At 37.1% G+C, this 15,429-nt stretch overlaps 1 protein-coding gene across 8 annotated transcripts in view; it reads right to left on the bottom strand.

Annotated features, from left to right (window-relative positions):
- C2CD5 (C2 calcium dependent domain containing 5) overlaps positions 1 to 15,429 on the bottom strand; it is a 99,070-nt gene that overhangs the window by 27,166 nt on the left and 56,475 nt on the right. For all 8 annotated transcript variants that reach the window (XM_064284490.1, XM_010595368.3, XM_064284488.1 and 5 more), the window contains 6 exons: positions 10,374 to 10,560; positions 7,489 to 7,653; positions 3,174 to 3,314; positions 925 to 988; positions 475 to 536; positions 169 to 267 (listed from right to left, as the gene is read on the bottom strand). In XM_064284490.1, the coding sequence (XP_064140560.1) occupies positions 169 to 267; positions 475 to 536; positions 925 to 988; positions 3,174 to 3,314; positions 7,489 to 7,653; positions 10,374 to 10,560 (718 nt within the window). The remainder of the gene's footprint in view (positions 1 to 168; positions 268 to 474; positions 537 to 924; positions 989 to 3,173; positions 3,315 to 7,488; positions 7,654 to 10,373; positions 10,561 to 15,429) is intronic.

Below are 15,429 nucleotides of genomic sequence, written 5' to 3'. Positions count from 1 at the left end.
AGACGACTTTAACATTTCACCTGATGACGGGCCTGCTTAAGGACATGTAAATAAAAATAAGTCAGCCCAAAACTGCGTAAGGTATTTCAGGGAATATATACACTTTGTTTTCAAATTTTTTATGATTCTTAAAAAGTCTTAACTAAATTTTAGCGAGAAGGTTCCTACCTTGAGCAAATTTTCACAGAGGTCATTAAAGTTCTTATTAAGAGCTTGATTAGTCAGGTTAAGGCTGCTTAATCTGATTACTCTTACCGATGTGAACATCTGAACATGAAGAAATATAAAATCATGTAATTTCATTATTTAAAAAAAAATTTAACTATACATCACAACAGTAGGTAAAACTGCCGAAGAATGAACAATATTAATAACCAATGTGGTCTGAAAAAGGACAGCATATAACTGCAACAAGGAAGTCAAAAAGAAACATACTGTGTGGAATTTACTTAAAATTAAGACTAAAAAGTGTACCTGTATTTCAGATGTCCAATTATTTATACCTGGCATAATTTCTGTATTGCAACTATAAAAGCCTGTCAAAATAAATTTGAATTAAAATATATGAATAGCATTTCATTTAATTTGTCAAAAAATAACATTTTAGTTATTACATGCAGTCCTAACTGTAAGATCCTTTTAGTCTTTTTCTCTAAAACTACATGTTTAGGAGACTTTAAACTATCTATAGTTAATCTATCAATTTCATTGATAAAAATAAAAGAATTAAGCTACAGTTCCACCCAAGTTCTAATATAAATATTTTAAAACCATGTTTTTTCAGCCTTGGAACAATAAAGTACAAGACAGGACGTGACACTGGTAAAGCCTTTTAAATAAAGTTAGTACTATAAGAATTATAAACTACTGATACGCAAAACTAGTTTCGTCTCAAAGGTAAAGAAATAATTGTTTTCCATTCACCTGAAGGTGGGGGAACATCAGTAAGTAGAGAATGTACATCTTCCATGGCATCTGTGTCATCAATCTGAAAATAAAAAGATTAAAGCTAGTAAAAAATATCTGCCTTGAGTATTATGTTCTTTTAAGAACTACCTACATGGGATGAAAGTGACAAAAGCAACTCAAAAGATTAGATAGAAACCTTAGAGGGCAGTGAGTTTATGTTCATGTAGGTAAACAACTCAGAAAAGGAGGGTGAGAACAGTTGAGCAACTCACAAGAACATAATCGATGTCACTGAACTGTATGGGCAGAAACGGCTGAGTTGGTGTATGTTTTGCTGTGTATATTTTCAATAACAGAAACAAAAAATAAAATAAAACTAGTAAGTAGTAAATGTAGAATCACTTCAGATTTTAAAAAATATTTTTTTAAAAAAATTTCCTAAGTAGAAAACAAAAGAGTCAAGGAAAAGTAGGCCCATTCTACCCTAAGTTAAAACGTGTATCTTGAAATTTTTTTTCTAGTATCTGTAAATTTCTCAACAGTGATAACTACAAATACTTCTTATAACTGTACAAATACTTGTACAAATACTACAAAATGGAATATTTTACACACTAAAGTACGCCAAGCCAAGAAAGAAAAAGATGATTGCTTTCTCATTCCCTTTTGAGAACATGTTACAAAGGACTTGCAGTCACTATACCTCAATTTAAGTTAACAATGCAATAATTTTTTTTTTTACTAAACAGAGCTGTTATACAACAAATAAATATAAAGGCAGACTTAAGAGAAACTTAGTTGAAATACTATTTTTCCTATACTACAGTATTTCCTTGCAAAAAAAAACAGCGAAAATATCCAGCTGGACATATATTCCCACAATTCCCCAAAACACTGCACACCAAGGATCTTGTGCATTCTGTTACAACGCCCTGTCTCTTGGCTCCTTCTCTTACTGAGTCTGCCCTTTCCTCTCAGTCCCCAGCCCACATTCAACTGAAGCACTGCTCAGTCACTATCGCAGAATCAGACATATCAATGATGCTCTAGCTCAGCGCTTCTCAAACTTCACTTAACACTTAGAATTACCTGGACAGTTTGTTAAACAGATTCCTGGGCCACGCCTTAAAATTCTTACCTTCTAGTTCAGAGGTGGGGCCCAAGAATTTGCATGCTCCCAGGAAATGCTGATGCTACATCTAGTCAGATTACACTTTGAATAACTAGTTGCCATCAAGTCAGTTCTGGCTTATGGCGACTCCACGTGTCAGAGTAGAACTATGCTCCATAGCGTTTTCAATGGCTGGTTTTTGAGAAGTAGATCACCAGGCCTTATAGTACCCTAGAACCCTTTACCCCCTTGACCTGACATATTCTTTTATCAAGCCTCATTTATTCCATTCTCAAGGCTGTAAGCAACACAAGAAAAAGGCATAAAATCACAACCTTCAGGTTTTCTACAAATTAACATTGTCCTCTCAGTTAGGCCTCACTCCTCCCCTGTGGCTGACATACTGATCGCATTCACTGTTCCAGACTCCTCAAGCCTCCAATCCCACCGCAACACTACTCTCCCACCAGTTTACAGCTTTACTGAGATCAGGGCATGATCTCAACTTGCGTCCTACCACGTCATTTCTTAGTATCCTCATTTATATTCCCTTCTTTCATTATTAAAAAGGATCTTCTATTTCTTGCAAGGCTAAGTATTCTACTAAGGGGAGCCCTGGAGGGAGCAGATTTGTGAGTGACTTGTGTGTTATCTAGGAAAGTTCTTAATATTCCGAGTGAATTTTATATACTGGAAATTCAATTAAATCTTCTGAAAACAGCAAGAAAACATTATACTTAGAATTCACAGTGCTCATAACACTATATATTATATACAAAATGTTATAATTATAGTAACGTATTACAACATAAAGCAGGTAAGTGAAAAAACACTTTAGTTTTTTAATTCATTCAAATTTGGAAAAAAAATACTACAGAGGGTTATTATTACTTTAATTATATTCCAACCCATGCATTAGTTTTTGCAGAACCATCTGCATTATTACATCAGTCATTTGGTGTTGAACAAAAAATATATTACCAAGTTCTGACAATTTCGAATTCGTTGCAATTTCTAAAATAAAACCGCATTTTTGATATTTATAACAGTTGTAATGATACAAAACTATCAATTCAGAATCTGATTGTAAAAATACTATGTCATCTTGAAAAAACTTTAAGAAATTAGTCTAATGCAATAAAAAAAATATTACCTCTAAAACAAAAGCATCTTTTTTACCATGTGAAAGGTCTAATTCTGTAACTTCATCAGAGCTTTCTGATTGAGATCTTAAAAGTCTTGAGCGTTGTCTAGGTTCTGGGATGGGAGATCCTATAATCTCTTCAGATATCTCCTAAAAGAAAAATAATTACTTTATATAAGATTGTCTTTTTCAATTTGAATTTAATTTTTTTAGACAACTACCAAAAATAAAAAGAATTAAGACAATTACGGGGGGGGGGGGGCTCTGTAAAATATTTTCAAAAAAGTCTATCTTTAAATACAACCTTTACAACTAATAAAATAACCTTTTATAAAGGATATTTCTTTAATCTGTAACAACAGCCTTACTGATTCACTCACCAATCCTGAAATTTATAAATGTGTCACAGATATAAGCAGGTAACACTGACATCTAGCGTACACAAAGGATACTACAATGAGTAGAGAAACCCTGGTGATATAGTGGTTAAGTGCTACGGCTGTTAACCAAAAGATCAGCAGTTCATTCAAATCCATCAGGTGCTCCTTGGAAACTCTATGGGGCAGTTCTACTCTGTCCTATAAGTTCAGCACCCTAGGCTATAAGTATTTTCTACCAGGCTTTATATAAAAGTCCTCATACACTGTAAGATTTAAAAATTTATGTTCTTACATAGGATTCTGATCTTTTGTCTTTTCTTACTGATGGGAAATTTTATTCAAAGTTCTATAGTAACCACTACTTGTCTGTCAGTTTGTCATACTGTAGTGGTTTCCATGTTGCTATGAGTATGGAAGCTATGCCACCAGTACTTCAAATACCAGCAGGGTCATCCATGGAGGACACGTTTCAGCAGAGCATCCTGATTAAAACAGACTAGGAAGAAGGACCTGGTGGTCTACTTGTAAAAAATTGGCCAGTGAAAACCTTATAAATAGCAGCAGAATGCTGTCTGATATAGTGCTGAAGATGAGCCCCTCAGGTTGGATGGCACTCAAAAGACAATTGGGGAAGAGCTATCTCCTCAAAGTAGAGTCGACCATAATGACATGGACGGAGTGAAGTTTTCGGGACCTTCAAATGTTCATGTGGCACAACTCAAATGAGAAGAAACAGCTGAAAACATTCACTAATAATCAGAATATGGAACATATGAAGTATGAATCCAGGAAAACTGGAAGTTATCAAAAATGAAATGGAACACAAAAATATTGATATCCTAGGCATTAGTGAGCTGAAATGCACTGGTATTGGCCATTCTGAATTGGACAATCATATGGTCTACTATGCTGGGAATGACAAATTGAAGAGGAATGGCATCGCATTCCTTGTCAAAAAGAACATTTCAAGATGTATCCTGAAGTACAATGTTGTCAATAAAAGGATAATATTCATATGCCTACAAGCAAGATCTGTTAATACTATTATTCAGATTTATGTACCAACCATGAATGCCAAAGATGAAGAAACTGAAGGTTTTTACCAACGTCAGCAGTCTGAAATTGATCAAACTTGCACTCAACATGTACTGATAATTACTGGTGATTAGAATGTGAAAGTCGGAAACGAAGAAGGGCTGGCAGTTGGAAAATACCGCCTTGGTGACAGAAATGACACTGGAGATCATGCAATAGAATTCTGTAAGACCAATGACCTATTCATTGGAAATACTTCTTTTCAACAACAAAAACAGTGACTATACACATGGACCTTGCCAGATGGAATACCAAAGAATCAAACTGACTACATCTGTGGAAAGAGACAATGGAGAACTTAATATCAGCAGTCAGAAAAGGCCAGGGGCCAACTGTGGAACAGACCATCAACTGCTCACATGCAAGTTTAAGCTGATGCAGAAAAAAATTAAAACAAGTCCACAAGAGCCAAAGTACAACTCTGAGTATATCCCACCTGAATTTGGAGACAATCTCAAGGACAGAGTTGATGCACTGAACACTAATAATCAAAGATTAGACGAGTTGTGGGATGACATGAAGAATGCAAACATCATTAAAAACACAGGAAAGAAAGAAAAGACTAAAATGGATATTAGAAGAGACTCTTAAACTTGCTCTTGAACGTGGAATAGTTAAAGCAAATGAAGAAATGCTGTTGTAAAAGAGCTAAACAGAAGATTTCAAAGGGCGGCTCGAAAAGACAAAGTATCATAATGACATGTGCAGAGAAGTGGAGTTAGAAAACCAAAAGGGAAAAGCACATTCAGTGTTTTTCAAGGTGAAAGAAGAGAAGAAAAAATTCAAGCCTCGAGTTGCAACCGTGAAGTTTTCTATGGGCAAAATGCTGAACGATACAGTAAGCATCAAAAGAAGATGGAAGGTATACACAGAGTCACTGTACCAAAAATAATTTGTCGATATTCAGCCATTTCAGGAGGTAGCATATGATCAAGAACCAATGGCACTGAAGGAAGACAGCCAAGCTGCACTGAAGGCAAAGGCCAAAAACAATGCTCCAGGAATTGACAGAATATCAATTGAGACTATAACAGGCAGATGCAACAGTGGAAGCACTCACTCTTCTATGCCAAGAAATTTGGAAGACAGCTACGTGGCCAACCAGCTGGAAGAGGTCCATATTTGCGCCCATTCCAAAGTAAGTGATCCAACAGAATGTGAAATTATCGAACAGTATCATTAATATCTCACACAAGTAAAATTTTGCTTAAGATAAATCAAAAGCAGCTGCAGCAGTCTATCAGCAGGGAACTGCCAGAAATTCACGCCGGATTCAGAAAAGGACGTGGAACCAGGGATATCATTGCTGATGTCAGATGGATCCGTGCTGAAAGCAGAGAATACCAGAAGGGCGTTTACCCGTAAACCCACTGCCATCAAGTCGATTCCAACTCATAGCAACCTTATAGAACAGAGCAGAACTGCGCCATAGGGTTTCCAAGGAGCAGCTGGTAGATCTAATAGCTCTTAACCACTATGCCACCAGGGCTTCCAGAAGGACGTTTACCTGTGTTTTATTCAAGGTGCAAAGGCATTTGACTATATGGATCATGACAAGTTATGCTGGACTATATGAAAAAGAACGTGGCACCAGGATTGGAGGAAGACTCGTTAACAACTTGCAAAATGCAGATGACACAACCTTACTCGCAGAACGCCAGGAAGACTTGAAGCACTTAATGATGAAGATTAAAGACTACAGCCTTCATACGGATTACACCTCAACATAAAGAAAACAAAAATCCTCACAAGTGGACCAATAAGCCTGGTAATTAACCTTATATACTGAACTTTCCCAACCAAATTCTGAGATATTATACTAAAAGCCTATGATGTAGTCAGTATCTGATGTATCTATTTGTGGAAATACACGATCATATTCAACACATGAAATTCATTTATGCTGGAATTTAAAAACTCTTAGTGGATTTACTCCCTTCTCTGATACGTAAAATGTGACACATAGTAGAAGTTCAACAAATATTTATAAGATAATGAAGTAACTTCATTAGTTCACATTCTCATTTAACTACGTCCCTGCCTTCAAGGGGCTTACATTATAGTAAAGGAAGATAAACATGTAAAACCTAATTACAATAAAATGTATCAGGCACTATGACAAAAGTACATACAGGTACAACGGAAGCACAATGGAGGAGTGGTCAGTTCTTCCAGATTCAGAATGAACTTACAGAGATGATAAACACTATTAAGCTCGTACCATTAGAATTGAAAAATGAAGAATAAAACAGAGCCCTAACATAAGACTTTGCACATCATTCTTCCCAGTGGGCATAAACACTATTAGTAGATGTTCAAATATCAAAATATCCAGAAATGACTGGCTGGACAAGAGGTGAAATGCAATATTCTGTATGCTTCACGTTTTTACTATAAATAAGCCATTTTTCTGTTTAAAAAAAAAAAAGCATTTCAAACCATTCATTCCACCATTAACAAGTATTTATTGAGAGACTAGTACTGTGAGGAACTGTTCTAGCCCTGATGGACCTTATGTTCTACTGGGAGAAGCTGATGATAGACCAAAACACAAAAATCTGTGTGTGAGAGAGAAAAAGAAGAGTTAAGGATAACGATAAAATAGGGAATGGAGATAGGAAGTGTCCAAAGTGCATGGGAAAGCTGTAATCTTTAAACAGGGTTGCAAAGGAGACCTCCCTAAAAAGGAGACATTTGAGCAAAGATGTAAAGGAGGATGAAAGAATAAGTCTTTGACCCAATCTAAACCATGAAAATGCATTTCTTATGTCCAAAATAAGATAATCTAAAAATATACTTAAACCTAAACAATAAATGATGTATTTTCAATATAGATTTATTTTACTTACTGGAGGATTGATTTCATATAACTCTTTGTTCTTAGCAATGGTGTCATTTATCTTCTTCTGCATATGTGATATATGCTGTTCATACGAGCCATCATTAGGAGTCTTTCCAGCAATCTGAATACCACCCGGTGTTGGTAAAGCTGCTAAATATACACCTGTGGCAGACTTGCAAAAATAAAGGGGAAATGATCAGAAAAAAAAAATTAAAGAATAATAGTTCTTAAGTTCTCATATTTAAGAATGTGGTCTTTGTACTGTAGGAAAAAGTTAATAGCATTAGTATATGCATAAGGCATCTCTGGAAGAGCACACACAAAAAAAAGTGATAACAGCAGTTGGTTGTTTCTGGGGAAGACCCTGAATAGGTGAGGAATGAGAGTCAGAGGAAGGATTTACTTTTCACTACACACCCAATCACAGTTTTTAAATATTTACCCTATGATTGTAAAAAGTAAGTTGCATTAAAAAATAGCTTAGGAAAAAAAGATTAAAAGTTATTAAAAATAATTTTTCATGAATGAGTAGGTAACTTACCTTTAATACTGGCACAAGTAAAAGAGAAACTTTTGTAAACATGCAACAATGGCAAAACTTTAAGTGAAGAACCTAAGGCTCAAAAAAAGGATAGGTAAATACTCCAGATCACACTGTCAATAAATGTGGAGAACAGATTTGAATCTGAGCGTTCCTCACTCTAAAAGACCAGTAATTACCTCTGTAATTTCCAAGAAGGAAAACTTCACTTGATACAGAGTTATTTTTTAAATCTTTTACTGAATGACTATTAATATCTGACTCTGTACCAGTACTATACACCATTAATAATGGAAAACTACTATGGGAAACACAAAACAAGATAGAATTTATAAACATATGTATGTGCGTTTATATTTAAATATGCTTAATTAAGCAAAGTTAAAAATATATAGAAGTACGAATATCAAATTGCTAACATCGAAGGGGTGGGATGGGGAAGAGAGAAAATTCTTTTAACTTTGGATACTTCTGTATTTTGAACTGTTTGAATTGTTATTATTATATTTTAAAGTAATCAATTGCCAATTTTATCAAAGTCCATCCTAAAAAGGCTACAATACTCTATGGCAAAGTCTTCCCAGCAGATGAAATTGATCCTTAGGAGCTCCCACTCTCCTGGTTTGTTCACTAGTCTCCATCACTGCACTCATGACCCTGTATCTGAGGTTCAACCTTGAACCCGTACTATGCCATATGAAGACTCTATGCCATACCATCTGTAGCACTTTCTCAGCTGCATTGATTAGCAAGGCAACAGCCCAGAAAGCTTGAAAACATAGACTCTGGAACCAGATACAGCTAGGTTTGAAATCAAGTTCCAGCACATGTAACCATATCAACCAATATCAACCCATCAGAGCATCCATTTTCTCCTCTTGTAAAGTGAAGTGAAGATAATATTACATTCCTTCTGGAGTGGCACAGTGCCACACAGCTGGAAGGCACTCATCGGAGTCACTATTGTGGAAGCTACTCTTAGACCTTGAGATTTAAGTGCAGAAGCCAAAAAACAGCACAAAGACCCAAATGTCAAACAGCTGTTAAGTACCACTAGTGATCAAAAAGCAAAGTATTAGTAAGAATCAGAAAAAGTAATATTTAAGATATGCCTTGAAAAATTATACTGGGGACACAAAATAGTTTCCAAGGGCTCGACCATCAAAAGTGTTTTATATAATTGCACAACATTTTTAAATCTTTGAATTTGAGTTTAGTTCCTAGAGGCACCCACCAATCACTACAGTCTTGGATTGAGCCCAAATTCCACATTTATGTAATGTCCTTGCTAAGATTCAAGTTTTTAGATCACTAAATTAAAATGAATACTTTTCCCCCAAGTTAATCTAATTATCAGATATTTTAACATAAAATTAGTTTCATTAACCATTACAAATTTCTCTTGTAAAAAAATTGTGACACCTAATCAGTTTTTATCATCATCACACAATTATACCCTACAGAAATTTACATACTTGCTCTTAGAGAAAGAACAGATGCAGGAAGAAACAATTTAGCCATTTACCTACAAATATCAACTGATAAAAAAAAGTCAAGCTTCCCATTTAATAAATTCCTTAAAATTAAATTTCTACACATGTCCCAGAAATATGGCAGAGAATTCAAATTTGAAAATTGGCAGTAACACAGTTAAAAATCCTGGCTGGCAAAATGCCTAGAATATTAGAAGATTTCCATAAATATTATTGAATAAGAGACTGCTCAGGTTCCATCTAATCGATATGTATTTTGCAGACACCTAGTTCTCTGGGTCCCATGCCACTTACAAGGCAGCTCTGGCTTTCCTCACTCAAGTCAGAACACATTTTCAAACAGGGTTTTCCTTATTGTCCCCATTTTAAAACTAAAGATTGCTTTAGCACGATGGCTTTCAAGCAGGGGTGATATTGTCCTCCAAGTGGCATTTGGCAATGTCTGGAGACATTTTTGGTTGTCACAACTAGGGGATGCTAGCAGCATGCAGTGAGTAGAGGCCCAGACGCTGCTACATATGCTACAATGAACAGGACAGCTCCCCACGCAAGCTCTGACCTAAAATGTCAATACTGACAAGACAGAGAAACCTTGTTTTATCAATATACAAACAGCCTAGAACAATGGTGGTCCACTTACTAAGGGAGTTACACATGATAATTTTTAAAATTTCTGATTAAGTCCTTTAAAATATTTGAAAGCCTGTTACCAGATTCTTCACTTCTTAAAATACCACTGACCCTTAAAAGTCTTGATGCCAGCTTCTGTAGACAAGTCTTTTTAAAACACTCTTGGAGCCACATCAGTCAGAATCTACTACAACTATAGAAATCACAAACAAAAAAATGTAAACTTACTGCTAAGCCCATCAACATATTTTCACCCACTGAGATTTGAATTCTCAGTCCAAACAAAGCATTCATTCCTTTGAGTTTTAGCTTATTCATTAGCTGAGTATGCACTTCATATTCCATGAATGGCAACAGATTACTGATAGCTGTGGCATTTGCTTCTGCCTGTGCTTTCTTTTTTAAGCGACATAACCTGTTAAGAAAAATAATTTAATGAGTGGACTATAGTCTTGGTAGCATCTTAAGAGATGTCAAAATTTTTTTTTAATTTTCTAAAAGTATACTTGATTTTAAAATATTTACTTGTTTCAAATGGGCCAAAGTTATAACAATAACCTTTTCTGCATTTCTGTCACTGAATATAACCTTTCACTGAAGTCATTTAAATAAACAAAAGTGAAAAACCTCAAAATCTCAAAAAATTAAATACATACTGACTAGAATCACTAAAGAGTATAATTTAAAATCTTAGGTTTCGTAATGGCACATAAGTTAATGCACTCATTTAAAAAATACAGAAGTTGCTTGAGCAATTACTATGTACCAGGCACTGTACTAGGTGGTGAGCATTCATCAGTGCGCGAAACACAAAATCCTGTCCCTGAGGTTATAGTCCAACTGAGTGGGGTAGGAGTAAACAAGAAACAAAGCAATCTCAGATTATTCAAGAGTCAGGTGCCTGAAAAAAATGAATTAGGTAAAGTCAGTGGGAACAGCTAGAGAGAAGGGCTCATGGAGGTGATGGTAGCTGAGCTGAGATCAAAGAACACAATGGAGCTAAAAGAGTAACAACATTTAAGAAATAGAGCTGACATATCAGAAGAACCAAGAAGAGACTATCATAGGTAAGGTGAAGACAGCAAGGGTGAGAGTAGTATGGATGAGAGTACAGAGTTAGGCAGGGGTGCCATCACGGTAAAGTGCTTATTAGTCATGGTAGGGAGTTTGGTTTTATTTGACCAGCAATAGGAAATCCCACACAGGTTTTAAGTAACAACATGATCCAATTCATATTTTAGGACATCATTAATATTACTACACAGAGAATGGAGTGAAGGTGGCAGACTTCATGTGGAGATGGTAGACAAGAGGCTACTGCAGTAACTGCCAATGAAAGGTTGGACAAAAATGGTAACACTAAAGATGAAGAAAAGAGAACAAGATTTCCTATCTCCAAAACTGGCAAGCTAAGCTATTTAGACCAGTGGTTCCCAAACTTTAGTATACATTAAGAGTCACCTGGAGGGCTTGGTAAAAAAAAAACAAAAAAATTAGGCTCTACCCCCCAGAGTTTTTGATTGAATAGGTCTGGGGTGGGGCCTGAGAATATGTATTTCACAAGTTCCCAGACATGGTTATGCTGCTGGTCCAGGGACCACACTCTTGAGAAGTGCTGATAGAGACTAATACCCTCCTACCTAAAACAAAAAAACTGGATAAATTATATACTTACAAAAAAATTCTTGAAAGCATCATAGGACTGAGGTGAGGGGGAGAGAAGAGTGCAAGTAGGAAGAGAGAGTACAAGGAAGCTCTTTTGTGATGATGGAAGTGTTCTGTATCTTGACTGTGGTGGTAGTGCTACCAATCTACACTTCAGATACAACTGCACAGAACTACAAATACACACACAGAAATGCAAATTTTAAAAACTGTGAAAACTTAATTAGGTCTGTAAATCGAGTTAAAGTAATGTAGCAACGTCACTTTCCTAGTTATGATATTCCACTATTGTTTTATGTCACCATTGGGCTAAGCTGGGTGAAGGGTACACAGCACTCTTTGTACTATTTTTACGATTTCCTCAGTCTATAATTACTTCAAAATAAACCTCCTCCTCACTTATCCACTATCTGACGTTTCGCATTTACAACAACTTTGAAAAAATTCTCAGGGCGCGCCTCCGATGATCCGGACCCCACGCGGAGCAGCAGCCAGGCCAGGGTACCCCTCGTGGATCACCCCAAACAATATACCAGAGTCCCCAGCGACAAGTGGGCTATGCAAAGGACGGCGGCCCATCAGCAGCAGAACGCTTTCTCCCATTCATCCGCGACGTGTCAGTCCAGCCATGAAGGGCTCAGGGCGACGACAGGACCAGGACGATGAGAGGTTGCGAGCGTGCGTGCAGGGGTTGGCCAGGTGAGGGCTTGAAGGTGCTGGGGAGGTCAGTGGGATACGCAGGAAAGGTGGGAGAGGGAAGAGGGCAGCGCTGGGCTGCGGGGCTGGGGCAGACAGAAGATGAGCAGGGTCCCCGCCCAGGACCGGCAGCACAATGCGGTGGGCAGCGGCGGCAAGAGGCAGGCAACACCTTACCACCATCACCACCACCCCCAACCCTCGCTGGCTCCGCAGTGGTGGGGAAGGCATCCGGAGCCCGTGACCCACAGTGAGCAACGAGGGAGGAGGGGGCAGGACACCGGCGCCAAAAAGTAGGTATGGCCCCTACTCTCAGGTAACACTGATTTCACATAATGGCCTGGTCTTTGGAACCTAACCATGTCAGTAAGTGAGGAGTGGGTATAAAGCATTTAAAAAGGTGAGGAAAAAATGCATCATAAAGCTGGCACAACAGTAAATATTAGTAAGCAGAGAAGCCATTATGGCTTGAGAACATTTAAGAGTCTAGCAAACTTGAATTTCCATTTTAATAACTTAAAAGAAAAATTAAAAAAAAAAAAAACTTCAGAAGACAAGAAAAAAATTAAAGCCCTAGGACTGCTCAAAGGTCCCTACAATAAGTTGGGATTCCAAAAATCTATACCCTCTGAGTGAAGATGAATCAGAAGTGTACCAACTCTTTCCAAGAACTGCCACCTGGGTTCAAATTGAATAGATAGTCTAGGGAACCTCAAATCTTGACCTTGGCTTAATGTGATCACGGACTGGTAGTGTTCCCAGGCATCTGACAAATCTCAGGAAAAAGATACTGTCATGCTATGCTTCAAGTTATTCCTATAAAGAATTTTCAAATATCCTACCCAGGATAAAGTCAAAAGAAACAAGATACCATGAATAATAGCCAGCAGAAGCAATAAACAAGTTAAAGAACTGGGAGATAAATTACCTAAAATGTAGTATAAAGAGGCAAAAAGAAAATACAAACAAGATAGTAACAAACAGAAGAGGAAATCTAAAATATATCTGAGTCCCAAGAAAAGAGAAGAGATAGCTAATATCTAAATATTTTCTAAAACACATGAAAGATACCAATCTACAGATTCAAGAAGCTCCACGTTACCAAGTAGGATAAAGAAATTCATACATGAGCATTTCATAGTGAACATGCAGATGAGCAAAGACAAAGAGAATAGTTTACACACCAAAAACCAAAACCAGACCCACTGCCATCGAGTCAATTCCAATTCATAGCAACCCTACAGGACAAACCAGAACCGCCCCATAGGGTTTCCAAGGCTGTAGATCTTTATGGAAGCAGACTGCCATCAGAGCAGCAAGTGGGTTTGAATTGCCAGCCTTTCTAGTTAGCAGCCAAGAGCTTTAACCACTGTGCCACCAGGGCCCCTTAGCTCACACACAACTTGAGGAAAAACAGGTTACCTTCAAAGGGACAACAGTTAAACTAGTAGATTATTTCTCAACTGTAGCAATGAAAGACAGAAGGCAGTATATGTGCAAAGAAAAAAACTGCCAACTAAAGATATCTTTTAAAGATAAAACTAAATAGATTTTTCAGACAAACAAAAAGAGTTCACCACAAACTGACCAAAAGAAGTAATAAAGGATATATGTGAAGCAGAAGAAAAGCCATCCCAGATGGAAGATCTGAGATACAAGATGGAATAAAAGCCAAAGTAAATGAGAAATATATTTTAAAAGAAAACTCAACAGGACTTTGTAATAAATTTGATGTGACAGGTTGTGAAAGAAGAAAATGTCAAATAATACCAGATTCAGTATGATAGAGAGAGGACTGGATAGACAGAGGTACCATTTATTAAAACAGAGAAAGTGATAGAGAAGAAGTAAAGAAAATCAGCTGCTCAATTTGGGACAAGAATGAGATGTGTGCTATTGTTGTTAGGTGCCATCAAGTAAGTTCAGACTCATAGCGACCCTATGCACAATAGAACAAAACACTGCCTGGTCGTGTGCCATCCTCACGATCATTGTTATGCTTGAATCCACTGTTGCAGCCACAGTGTCAATCCATCTCGCTGATGGTCTTCCACTTTTCACTGACTCTCTATTTTACCAAGCGTGATGTCTTTCTTCAGGGACTGGTCCCTCTTGATAGCATGTCCAAAATATATGAGATGAAGTCTTGCCATCCTTGCTTCAAAGGAGCATTCTGGCTGTAATTCTTCCAAGACAGATTTGTTCACTCTTTTGGCAGTCCATGGTATATTCAATACTCTTTGCCAACACCATAATTCAAAGGCATCAATTCTTCTTTGGACTTCTCATTCATTTACTCCTTTTGCACGTGTATGAGGCGACTGAAAACACCATGGCTTGGGTCAGGAACACCTTAGTCCTTAAAGTGACATCTTTGATTTTTTAACTTTAAAGAGGTCTTTTGCAGCAGATTTGCCCAAGGCAATACATCATTTGATTTCTTGACTGCCGCTTCCATGGGTGTTGATTGTGGATCCAAGTGAAATGAAATCCTTGACAACTTCCATCTTTTCTCCATTTATCATGATGTTGCTTATTGGTCCAGCTGTGAGGATTTTTGTTATATGTTGAGGCTGTAGTCTTTAATCTTCATCAGTAAATGTCTCTAAGTCCTCTTCATTTTCAGCAAGCAATGCTGTGTCATCTGCATACTGCAGGTTGTTCATGAATCTTCCTCCAATCCTGACGCCCCATCCTTCTTCATATAGTCCAGCTTCTCAGATTATCTGCTCAGCATACAGACTGAATAAGTAGGGTGAAAGGATACAACCCTGATACATACCTTTCCTGACTTTAAACCACACAGTATTCCCTTGTTCTGTTCAAACAACTGCCTCTTGATCTATATACAAGTTCCCCATGAGTACCATTAAATGTTCTGGAATTCTCATTCTTCGCAATGTTATCCATAATTTGTTATGAT

The sequence above is a fragment of the Loxodonta africana genome, chromosome 4, assembly GCF_030014295.1.
Source record: "Loxodonta africana isolate mLoxAfr1 chromosome 4, mLoxAfr1.hap2, whole genome shotgun sequence".
NCBI classification, from domain to species: Eukaryota; Metazoa; Chordata; class Mammalia; order Proboscidea; family Elephantidae; genus Loxodonta; species Loxodonta africana.
Note: the sequence above shows the minus strand (reverse complement) of the source record. Positions and strands in the feature narration are given on the sequence as shown.